Source organism: Callionymus lyra, chromosome 4 (assembly GCF_982586985.1).
Source record: "Callionymus lyra chromosome 4, fCalLyr1.hap1.1, whole genome shotgun sequence".
NCBI classification, from domain to species: domain Eukaryota; kingdom Metazoa; phylum Chordata; class Actinopteri; order Syngnathiformes; family Callionymidae; genus Callionymus; species Callionymus lyra.
In genome coordinates, this window is record NC_141821.1 from 24,082,851 (window position 1) to 24,096,283 (window position 13,433).

A 13,433-nucleotide genomic window follows, 5' to 3' on the forward strand; every position below is an offset into this window, starting at 1 on the left:
TATACACAACTATATTCAACTATACAGAACTATATTCAACTATACGCAACTAAATTCAACTATACACAACTACATTCAACTATACACAACTACATTCTACTATACACAACTACATTCAACTTTACACAACTACATTCAACTAAACACAAATACATTCTACTATATGCAACTACATTCTACTATACACAACTACATGCAACTATACACAACTACATGCAACTATACACAACTAAATTCAACTATACACAACTACTTTCAACTATACACAACTACATTCAACTAAACACAAATACATTCTACTATATGCAACTACATTCTACTATACACAACTACATGCACCTATACACAACTACATGCAACTATACACAACTAAATTCAACTATACACAACTACATTCAACTATACACAACTACATTCAACTTTACACAACTACATTCAACTAAACACAAATACATTCTACTATATGCAACTACATTCTACTATACACAACTGCATTCAACTATACACAACTAAATTTAACAGTACACAATTACATTAAACTATACACAACTACATTTAACAATACACAACAAAATGGTATCATACATAATTACATTCAACTATACAAAACTACATTAAACTATAAACAACCACATTTAATTATACACAACTACATTTAACAGTACACAACTACATTCTAATATACACAACTACATCCAAACAACTACATTCAACTGTACAAAACTATATTTCAACGATACACAACTACATGTAACAGAACAAAACTACATTCATCTATACACAACTACATTTAAAATTTCACAACTACATTCAACTATAAACAACTACATATATCTATCTACATGTAAGAGTACACAAATACATTCTACTATACACAACTACATTTAACAGAACAAAACTACATTAATCCATACACGACTACATTTAAAAGTACACAACTAGATTTAACAGAAGACAACTACATTCTACTATACACAACTACATTAAACATTACAACAAACATGTGTTTGTGTTTATACATTCTAAAGTTAACCACTCTACACTGTGATGGATGATTTCAGTGTGTTCGACCCTTGACCTCTTCTCTACAGGAAATTATGTTCCAATAAGAGTTTCAAAACAAGAGACAGCGAACACATGTGTGGAGCAGGGGCTTGTTTTAAGTGTGCAGATAAATGGTGTAATTATCAACACACAAGGCCTCGTTACACAAGCACCACCAGTTTGTCCTTTGCTGCCTTCAATAACACACATTTTCCTTTGTGTGGCGGTCAATTGCTCAAAGTAATGGGGCATTCAGGCGCTCCTGGTGTGACTGTGTTGTATTTGTCGGCTATTTGCTGTAATGTGCTCATTAATCACTGCTTTGTCCGGAGCTGAGCTGTTGATCCGTGAAACAAACACTTGTCGACGCCATTCCTGCACTGAAGCCTTTCATTTCTGAGAAGAAGAATTTGAACTACATCTAACAGTACAAAACTGCATTCAACTATACACAACTACATTCAATTATACACAACTGCATTCAACTGTACACAACTGCATTCAATTATACACAACTAAATTCAACTATACACAGCTGCATTCAACTATACACAACTACATTCAATTATACACAACTGCATTCAACTGTACACAACTGCATTCAATTATACACAACTAAATTCAACTATACACAGCTGCATTCAACTATACACAACTACATTCAATTATACACAACTGCATTCAACTGTACACAACTACATTCAATTATACACAACTGCATTCAACTGTACACAACTGCATTCAATTATACACAACTGAATTCAACTATACACAACTGCATTCAATTATACACAAATGCATTCAACTGTACACAACTACATTCAACTATACACAACTGCATTCAATTATACACAACTACATTCAACTATACACAACTGCATTCAATTATACACAAATGCATTCAACTGTACACAACTACATTCAACTATACACAAATGCATTCAACTATACACAACTACATTCAATTATACACAACTGCATTCAATTATACACAACTGCATTCAATTATACACAACTACATTCAACTATACACAACTGCATTCAATTATACACAACTGCATTCAACTGTACACAACTGCATTCAACAGTACACAACTACATTCAATTATACACAACTGCATTCAACTGTACACAACTGCATTCAATTATACACAACTGCATTCAACTGTACACAACTACATTCAATTATACACAACTGCATTCAATTATACACAACTGCATTCAACTGTACACAACTACATTCAATTATACACAACTGCATTCAATTATACACAACTGCATTCAATTATACACAACTACATTCAACTATACACAACTGCATTCAATTATACACAACTGCATTCAATTATACACAACTGCATTCAACTGTACACAACTGCATTCAACAGTACACAACTACATTCAATTATACACAACTGCATTCAACTGTACACAACTGCATTCAATTATACACAACTGCATTCGAAAGTACAAAACTGCATTCAATTACACAGCTGCATTCAACTGTACACAACTGCATTCAATTATACACAACTGCATTCAACTGTACACAACTGCATTTAATTAAACACAATTGCATCAACTGTACACAACTGCATTCAATTATACACAACTGCATTCAACTGTACACAACTGCATTCAAATATACACAACTGCATTCAACTTTACACAACTGCATTCAATTATACACAACTGCATTCGAGTATACACAACTGCATTCAACTGTACACAACTGCATTCAATTATACACAACAGCATTCAACTGTACACAACTGCATTCAATTTTAAACAACTGCATTCAACTGTACACAACTGCATTCAATTATACACAACTGCATTCAATTAAACAAAACTGCATTCAACTGTACACAACTGCATTCAATTATAAACAACTGCATTCAACTCTACACAACTACATTAAATTATACACAACTGCATTCAATTAAACAAAACTGCATTCAACTGTACATAACTGCATTCAACTGTACACAACTACATTAAATTATACACAACTGCATTCAATTAAACAAAACTGCATTCAACTATACACAACGGCATTCAACTGTACACATTCAATTATACACAACTGCATTTAACTGTACACAACTGCATTTAACAGTACACAACTACATTCAACAGTACACAACTGCATTCAACTGTACACAACTGCATTTAACAGTACACAACTACATTTGACAGTACACAACTACATTCGACAGTACACAACTACATTCAACAGTACACAACTACATGAATCTAGCCACAAAAAGACACTAACGCATACAAACAAACAAACAGCCTAAGAAGATGTCAACACAAACATAAGAAAACAGCCCAGAGAAGCAACCGTGTCAACACTGGCCCAGAAAAGAGTGAGTCTCTCTCTTTGTGTCTTGTTGTGATCAAAGTGTGTGTGAACATCAGAAAGAATCAATGTTTTGTGTGGACATGAAGCTAATACCTGCTGATAAACAGCAACATCCAACACAAAGGCAGCTCTGCTAGATCCTGAAATACTAATGCATGTGGGTCACCATCAACAGAGGGTAAAGAAAGTGGGATCCTCACCAGTTGCTGACCCTGAGGTCCCCATCCCGCAAACTGCAGCTGAGCATTCCGTACTTCTGGAGGGTTCAAGTTCCATGTTTCCCTGGAGTGAACGAGCAGAATCAGAATGACTGGCGAAGACAACCATTGACATTCTGCCTGCAGCAGCACAGCATCTGTGGAAACAAGTGTGGGAGGGGCGACCGGTCCTCTCGTATCTGGGCTGACAGGGTCTCAGTACAACCCTGTCTGCAGGACACGGACAATGGAAGTCGCTGCTAATGATGCTGATGTGGAGGCTATCATAAAAAACACACAAATATCTCAACGGTTTGGAGTCTTAGCTGCCATGAAACATTTCAAGAGGTGCTCACAAGAAGCTTCAATCAATGAAGAAACAGAATACTTTGTTGTGAGGTCTAGTGAGGTCAGAAATGGTGAAAAATATCATCTACTCACGGAGTCTCCAGACTGCAGATGATGTAGAACGCCGTGTAGGAATGCTGGTACACCTGGAGGACAAATTTGAGTTTGGGTTGAAAATAAACATTGAACGCATCACAAAATCTACTTTTATCAGTGAATCTCATTTAGTTGCAAAAAAACTAAAAATCATCAAATCAAGAGTTCAAACTATACAGAAGCAAAAGTTGATATTTAATTATTTTGTAAATTAAAATAGAGTCATGACAAGGGAGTGCACTGTTGCTTACAGGGACCCACAAATCCACCATGACGACGACTAGAAATCACCATTATTATAAACTTGAATGATAATGATAATAAATAAGCTGTAACAACACAATCTGTATCTTATATTCCATGTGTTTGTGTCTTCTGGTTTAGACTATATATATATAACAGTTTATTTTGGTGTCCAAGTAAGAAGGAGCTGTTTCGCCTGCAGTTAATACAGAAATCTGCAGCAAGAATTCCGAGCTGCTCTAGTAGAAGAACTCACATTTCCCCGATCCTTAAAACTCTTCACTGGCTGCCTCTTTCTTTCAGAATCAATTTTTAAATTTTGGTTCTTAATTTCAAAGCTTTTCATGGTCAGGCTCCTCCTTACATCAGTGATCTGATCCAGCCTTACACCCCAGCTCGGGCTCTGAGGTCTGTGGATCAGAATCTGCTGATGGTTCCTTTACACGGTTCAGGACCAGAGGAGAGAAATCCTTCCAGGCTGTTGCTCCTAAGCTTTAGAACGATCTTCATCTCTCTTTGTGCTTGATGATCTACTGACTCCTTCAAGAAACATCTTAAGACATTCTTATTTATGCAGGCTTTTCCCTGATTTTCTGTGACTCCTGTGTTTGTCTTATGTGTCTTGATCTTTTAAAGTATATATTTTAACTGTGTATTGTTCTTGATTGTTAAAGTGCTTTGTGACCCTGGTCTGCAAAGGTGCTTTAGAATTAACCATTACTTACTTACTTCTGTATACAACTAAACAAACGCTTCTAAAATACATATAATATTGTGGTGGTTATCTTGTTTTTAACACATTCAACTAAATTATCCTGTTTGACAATTGAAAAAAAAGATCAGTGGTGATTGTTTCAGAAGTGTTTCTAAATAAGAATTTTAACTACATTCACAGGTCGACGTGAGGTACGTTTCCTGACCTCTAAAAATTAAATCTACCAATTTTAAATTGTGTTGAATCAACAAAACACTTTACAGTTCATTCATTTAGTGATTATATTCCCATATTTCGTTTTAAAAAAGTCAAGTTATTAGATTTTTCAAGTTGAATAAAAAAACTTCTTAATATTCAAAAACCTACATTTATTTTGGCTCGATACTTAGGTGATGTGTGAGGATGCACAGATAAACCAACCCTAACCTTTTGGGATCGCAAGCTAACTTTGAATTGTATCTTAATGCAGACACTGAACGTCTTCACTGATACCCTTTAAACATTAAATATACATGGATTAATATAGTAGGGAACACATCACAGCCTTGAGACTAAAATGGAGCCGTCAAAAAATAATGGCTTCCTTGGAAATCTTAATCCATGTGAGCTCCAGAAATAGCTCATATTTACTCAGTTCCTATTGAGGGATTTGTTCACACGTATTCCTGCTCGCTGCTACTGTTAAGCATCGACATTGATACTGAGCAAACACATGCAGGATATTACTAGATTCACGTACGGGATTTCTCACATGGTAATATTCATATATAATAATAGCATATTTGCTGTTGGACTGGCATAGATCACTCTTGTTCTGAGAGAATAAAGACCATTATGTAAATGGAAATATGTGTTTGCCTTACACTTACTCAAATCTGCCATGTGCTCTAATAACTATTTGTCATTCAGACCGAAGTAAATGTATTCTAGATAAATACAAATGACAGAAATATAAGACAAACCTGGAATCAAAAAAAGGATCAACATTAACCAGGACCACTGGGCTCTTCGAACAGCTTTCACAGGATTGTCAGTCGCTCAGTATATTTGTCACTGGTATGTGTTGAAATATATTTTTCAGATTTTTCATTATAATGTTGGATTTCACAGAGTTCTGACAAATCTGAGGGCCCGACTTAGTAACCCTGGAGGGTCAGTCAAGTAGCACCAAGTAGTCATGGGTTGATGAGGGGTCATGATACTGCATCAGTTGTTCAATGATACATTGTCTTCATTCTAAATGGCCATTAGATGGTGCTACTTCATAATCTTTCACTCTGATGTAATAATTCAATGAAACCTGGCCTCATTTTCCCTGAGGGTGCCATCTAGTGGTCTTTCAAACTGTACCATGATACAATAGTGAAGTGCTGTTGAAGCTTCATGAAGCAGTGTCATTATTTTTCAGAGTCCACTAGATGGCGATCTCTACACTATTTTCCTTTGCTTTGAACAACTGTTTTAACGAAACATCACATCATTTTCAAACCGATGGCGCCACCTGGTGACCTCTAGACAACATGGCACTGGTCGCTTGACAACTGGCATCATTTTCACTGAGGGTGCCATCTAGTGGTCTTTTAAACTGTATCACGAATGCCTCATGAGGCCTCAACAACCCGTCACTAGTATTTATATACATAAACATATATAGCTGACGAAATTCTCATGACAAGCTTAAACAATATTATCATAAAAAAGCTGAATATTTCTTGTAATTAACATTCTAGCTGGTTACAGGAAGTGTCTCTGGAGCTTCCTCGTTCATCTGCAGAGCCCGAGGGTCTGTTTCTCTTTGGTTCCACTCAGCTGAAGCAGTGCTCGCTCCTCATCACTGACAGGCGGCGAGGTGCGACCGGGCGCCGTTATTACTTTCTCACCCCTTCATCCCCAACACATAAGACGGCTGACATATTCGCCCGTCACTTCGCTAATTTAAAACACAAACAAACGAGGAGCTCACCGGCGCGACGTTGTAGGCCAGCAGCACATGCCTCATGTCGGGAGACACCTCGTACTTGCTGGCTTTGTACATTTCCTGCGGAGCGGAGAAGCAGACGTTACAACGATGAGACCTTTAACCAAGCGTGATATTTTCTCATTAAGCTCGTGTCTAAATGACTGCGTTTGACGGATTGCTCGGCTCATAAAGAAAATTGAAACGGTGGTCTTCCTTGCGTTCGATGTTTGCCCGTGATGTCGTGTTGTCACCCACGCCGGAGTGCTGTGTTTTACTTCCTGTGGCCATAAGCCCGTGTTGTTAAGCATGTGGGTCAGATCCTCTGATTTACTGACAGCATGAGAGATATCTCGTTTCATTCTTGGGCAGCCGCCATTGACTCTTCTGTCCCCGTGTGTGTGAGAACTTGAGAGATGACTTACAAACTTCTTGTTGTGCACCAGGATGTTCTTTTCATCTGTGTCCACGTTGAACTTGACAACGTCGCCCTCGCGATTTCGGTACAATAATTCATTACCTGGAGGACAAAGACAAGGAGGAAGAATGGAGTTTATAAATAGAGCCCAGTGCAGAACGAGAGCAGTTTTCTTTGTGGCAACTTCTCCTGCAGAGCCGAGCTCTATTATCACAGTTACATATTAGCATTTATGCCAGCAAGGTTCGGTTTTTAAATGAGCTGTGGCACAAAGAAGCTCAGCTTTAGCACATTTGCTTGACTTTCTTTCTGAGGGTTTTGTTAACTCACATGGCATGACGAGTGACGCAGGAACTAACTTTGATAAAAAAGGATATAACTTTCTGCTTGAATGGTCACAGTTACTTATGAAGCCATTAGTAATACGTTTTGAAAAATCAAGACTCATGTACTGTATTGGGCAGTAATGGAATACACTGATGTATTCATAGTACACATTATGAGTCTCTGTATACGGACAATATCTGTTTAAAAGGAACAAAAGTGAATGGATTACTCTGCAGTAAGTTCACATGTACAGTTATCTGCTTTGACACGTGGTTGGTGTGCTGGACTGTGCTGTGGACTTCTTTATTGTAAGAAAATAAGTAAGTCATTTATATTTGTAAAGCACCTTTCACAGACTAGGGTCACAAAGCGTTTAAACAACAAAACAATACACGGTTAAAATACATACTTTAAAAGGTAAAAACAACACAGTGACAAACATAGTAGCCTTAAGATAATTAAGAAAAAGCCTGAACAAATAAAAATGTCTTAAGATTCGTCTTGAAGGAGTCAGTAGATCCATCAAACGCAGAGGGAGAGGAAACATTCCAAAGGTCAGGAGCAACAGCCTGGAAGGATTTCTCTGCTCTGGTCCTGAACCGTGTTTAGGAACCATCAGTAGATTCTGATCCACAGACCTCAGAGCCCGAGCTGGGGTGTAAGGCTGGATCGGATCACTGATGTAAGGAGGAGTCTGACCATAAGTAGATCTGAAAGTAAGAACCAGAATTTTAAAATTGATCCTGAAAGAAACTGGCAGCCATTGAAGAGTTCTAAGGCTCGGGGAAATGTGAGTTCTACTACTATAGCGCCTCAGAAGATTTGTATTAACTGCAGGCGAGACAGCTCCTTCTTGTTTAGACACCAAAATAAACTGTTACAATAGTCTGAACAAGTTTAGAGATTTTCCTCAGTCGTTCAACTAGAGACATGTCTTTGTCCAATACAACACCCAGGTTTCTCAGGCTCAGTTTGACAGACTGACCTAAGTCACCCAAGTACTGACTCAACCCTGGAACCTTATCATCAGGAGCAGAGTGCATCATCACTGCAGAGGTTCGGTTTTGTCCAGTGACTAACAATACTCAATACATAATTAAATTGTCTGTGTAGTAACCCATGTACTAAACACACCTGAATAAGTTACTGCCAACATGGAGATTAAAATATTGATCCAGGGATCAACAATAATCTTAATAAACTGTAGATAAAGTAACAAGATCCAATCATTGACAATCATGTATATAATGGCGGCTAATTGTCACTGCGCTAAATGTTGCATTTGCTTAATGATGTATTTTATTCACTTGTTCTTAAATAAAGTCAAAGTAGATTGTGTTAAAAGTAAGTCGTAGCGGCATAGAACGCTTGCGTGAGGAATCAAAAGAAACAGATTACAACATAAAAAGTGTTTGAAATACCAGAGCACTGGAGGAAGACTAAGTGATGTAAAGAAGTAAAGTGGATGTTTCTTTTCTTGTTCAGGGAAAGGGTAATTGAAAATCTTTCTTGTATGCAAGGCTACTTCGTGCTTCAACAATGTGATCTCAAAGTAACTACATTTCAAAGATTCATGTTTTGTTTTTGAGTAATACTCTTTCAGCTCTCAACTTCTAAAATAAAGACATTGCTTAACAAAATCAACCTCGTCTTTTCTACTCGTCTACAGCCAATAAACTGCTTTACAGTAATGAGTCTTCGATTTCATATGAAGTACTGAGGACATTTTTCAAGTAGGCAGGAGGATGAAAAAACAAAACACAACAAAAGGCTTTATCAATAAACAAGACAATTGCCATCGTGAAATATTGTGTAATGGAGAATTTACTACATTGCAGTTACACTATTCAAGCTTTTAGTCTATTAAATGACTTTTTTATACTGTGAAACTAAAAGTTAACAGTTTCATAATAGGCATGGTCCGGTCAAATAAAAAATGATTCACTAATCGCTGCTGATTCAAGTACCAATCATTTCAAACATTTCATTCCAAATACACTCAAAACCAAAGTAAGTCGTTGGTAAAACAACCATATGAAGTGTCTCAAAGTTGAGAAAACTTCACTTGTTCAAAGTCACGTTCACAATAAATCTGAGCAGCTGCAAAATAACGTGTTTATCGATGTGAGACATTATTAATCTTCGAGCTAAGGAGCCGTGAATGTTGCCCTTGCTTCTGCTCTGAGACGTCAGAATGAAAACTTCAAGTGAAATATGCATGAAAGTATGAGTCACTGGCTGCGAAGTCTACGAACACCAGTGATAGTTTTACGATAGCACCCCCCCCCCCCCAACGTCGTTCAATGGAAGGGAAGGTTTACAGTTTATTGACTTTTTAATACAAAACAATATAACAAGTAACAGGAGGATTTACTGTTCCGTGTGAGCCACTGAAAAGCAGAGACGCTTTAAAACGTCACATTAATACGTGGAAGACAAACTGCTACAGTATAGAGTGCAGATCACACATTTGGCATCTCCTTTTATATACTTGTGTCTTCTTGAAAAACAAAGCTTTTTTTTTTTTACACACAGCGTGATTACACATCTGTTGCCGGCATAATCGCATTATTTTTTAATCTCTTGTCATCTTAAAGTTCAGTTTATTTACGTGCACAGGTTGCATATCTCCGATGAGCTTAATGAAATCACAGCGTGATCGTTCATCACCTGGAATTAAAGCCTGTCAGGATGGAATTCTGCAGCCAGTCGTTCTTCAGGAATATATCAGATGAAAATACTCTGTGTCATGGGGGCCAAATAAGGTACCCCGGGGGTCGCTATTTATACAATTAGAACAACAATATATAATTGTACAATTTACATTTTGAACTATCCCAGTTAACAGTGATGGACTTAGTTGGACGTGGTAAATGAATCTAGAATGAAAAAAAGGGTGAATAAATACTTTTTAATGATGGTAAATAATAACTTTCACACGGACATATTGACGGCCAGATAAGAAGCAAACATAAAAAAGTACAACATAAAATAAATATTAGAATATAGAGAAGTATTAATAAGGGAAGGCGTCTTATCCAGGATCCTTATTCTAATCTTTCAACTGCCCTCAAATATTCAGTGATAAAAATAAAACTTTATTTGTAGGGAAAGGAATGTACTTGGTTAGTCTAAAAACATTACAGTGATTTTTATAACTATGATAGTAGTATATAGTAATCCAATTTATATTTTATTATATATATACAAATATATATTTTTTTATTTGTTTCATATATTTTCATTTTAAGAAATATAAAAAAAATGTTCATTTTTGATTTGTGTATTTTGATTGCTTTTGTTTTTATTATTATTTGTGTACATGAAGGTTTGACTCCATAAATATTGAAGTTGTGTCTGATAACCTGTCCGTCTTGTTTTCTGTATTGTATTCCTCCTCAACTGTCAATAATAAGATCAGCCATTTTGTTAGAACGATACCAAGAAGTTGGACACTTCACTGCATTCTGCTTTGTTCTGGTTCCACAATCTTTGAAGTTGCCTTTACGTTTATGTGTTTTTAGTTTTACTGAGGAAAATCTCTAAATTCATGAAATGGTGTCACAACATGATCTGGATCCTTATAATCCATGCGTTTATGTCTTCTCGTTTAGACTATTGTAACAGTTTATTTTCATGTCTAAACAAGAAGGAGCAGTTAATAAAGAACTCTGCAGCGAGAATTCTGACCCGATCTAATAGGAGAACTCACATTTCCACGATCCTTAAAACTCTGCAGTGGCTGCCAGTTTCTTTCAGGATCAATTCTGGTTCCTACTTTCAGATATATTCATGGTCAGGCTCCTCCTTACATCAGTTATCTGATCCAGACTTACACCCCAGCTCGGGCTCTGAGGTCTGTGGATCAGAATCTACTGATGGTTCCTCGCACACGGTTCAGGACCAGAGGAGAGAAATCCTTCCAGGCTGTTACTCCTAAACTTCGGAACCATCTTCCTCTCCCTCTGTGTTTGAACGTTACAACATATAATGTTCAACCCTGTCTTTTAGCAGACATAATCTTCCGCCCATGTTGACGCAGTTAATCAGGTGTTCATTTCCATGTAAACATAGCCTAAATCGATATTTCTATGAAGAATCATGTCTCGGCATACAATAAAAAACAAGGAATTCCATCACAGGGAAATCTTAAGCTGCTTTTATTTGACAGATATATGGAAGTTCAGTGAGCTCCTCATCCATCAGGCTTTTATCAGGCTTGGATAAGTTTAATACAGCGAGCGCCCCTTTCACCTTCAATCCATCTGCACTCCTCTGTCTTATTGCTTTAGTGATTCACTGCCATGCAAGCGACCGCGCCACTCAGCGACGTAATTAGTACCCGGAGACCGCTTACTCCGAGGAGCGCCGCTATCTACCAGCATATCTAATTGACCATTTGAGCTGACAAAATTTCCATGACAATGCCTTTAATTCGAGTCGTGTTCCGTGAGCAGAGGTTTTGGAGACTGACAACTGAAAACAGCCTTTCCCCGGCATTTGTCTGGAGTTTAAAAACCATTAGCATTCTAACAAGGAGGGAAAGATCCGGCTCTTTGTGGGACAGCCAGGTGATAAATAGCTGTTATTTTTCAGGGCGCTCACTTGTTCACTTCTCACTTTATCTGCCAATGCCGATAAGAACCCTTTTTAAATTTGAGCGGATAATTGCCGGAATGACGATGCTTGAATTGGAAGGAACATTTTTTAAATCTTTGTTCAAGAGAGTTCTTTGAGAATTAAAGCCACATTAAAATGGTTGTGATTGTGCCAAAGTCACCTTGGATGTTCTTTGAGAAATAATATCTAAAAGCACGAAAATGGAAATGTAAGTTTAAAAGCTAAGAGGTGGTTTTCTTTTCTTTTCATCTTTTATTTTCCCATTATTTATATGTCATATTATGTTGCTGACACAAACAATTCCAGTGTTGCGCTTTACAACACTAGGAAAAAAGGTTTTCAATCACATTAAACAAAGAATTTATCATAGTCGATCAACCGCAACGACAATTCAGGTTCATTTTCTCTCTCTTTTTTTTGTATCATAAACAGTCGCCTGTATTTCTGAGGCCACTACGAAAGCAAAGCATGGTTAAAGATTAATCACCTACACATTTTTTAGACAGCTTGTAAAAATCCCTGCTGTTCATTTCCAAAGTTATTATGAACCTTTTCCAATGATCTTTGGTAATTCTTATATGACTTAATATTTTTATTTTATTTGTTTCTATAATTTTAACACCTTTTTTTTTTTTAGATCAACTGTCCTTTTCCGTAGTCTAATGTACCCTTCAAATATATGTAGATATTTAATTATAATTTAAAAATGATTAAAATGTTGAAAATATTGAAAAATAAATAATAATTGTTGTCAAATTTCACATTTTCCTTACACAATGAAAATATAATGGCAGAATGATTCACAACATGGACATATTTTCAACTTATCTTTACAATAAATGGTGGAAAAATTTGGTGAGAAACCAGGGCCACGGTTCGAAGCTCATTCCATTTTTCTTAAAGGTAACGTGAGATTCTGGTAATAGTGCAGTCACACTCTAATCATTCTCTTCAGTGTGAAGTTACAAATACAGTTCTCTTGCGATGGTTCCACGGGTGGTGTGAGTTCACACATTTTAAAGTTGACTTGGATTGATTTCTGCTTTGACCACAAATACAAAGTAGCAATGAATATTTCGCGACCATCACCATTCACTGAA

General features: G+C 36.8%; 1 protein-coding gene across 2 annotated transcripts in view; it reads right to left on the minus strand.

The window, feature by feature from the left end:
* The window catches only part of dpp6a (dipeptidyl-peptidase 6a), a 145,900-nt gene that overhangs the window by 22,140 nt on the left and 110,327 nt on the right, over positions 1 to 13,433 (minus strand). For both annotated transcript variants that reach the window (XM_087789270.1, XM_087789271.1), the window contains exons 4-7: positions 7,394 to 7,488; positions 6,975 to 7,049; positions 4,051 to 4,103; positions 3,613 to 3,694 (exon numbers count right to left, since the gene is read on the minus strand). In XM_087789270.1, coding sequence (XP_087645396.1) covers positions 3,613 to 3,694; positions 4,051 to 4,103; positions 6,975 to 7,049; positions 7,394 to 7,488 — 305 coding nt within the window. The remainder of the gene's footprint in view (positions 1 to 3,612; positions 3,695 to 4,050; positions 4,104 to 6,974; positions 7,050 to 7,393; positions 7,489 to 13,433) is intronic.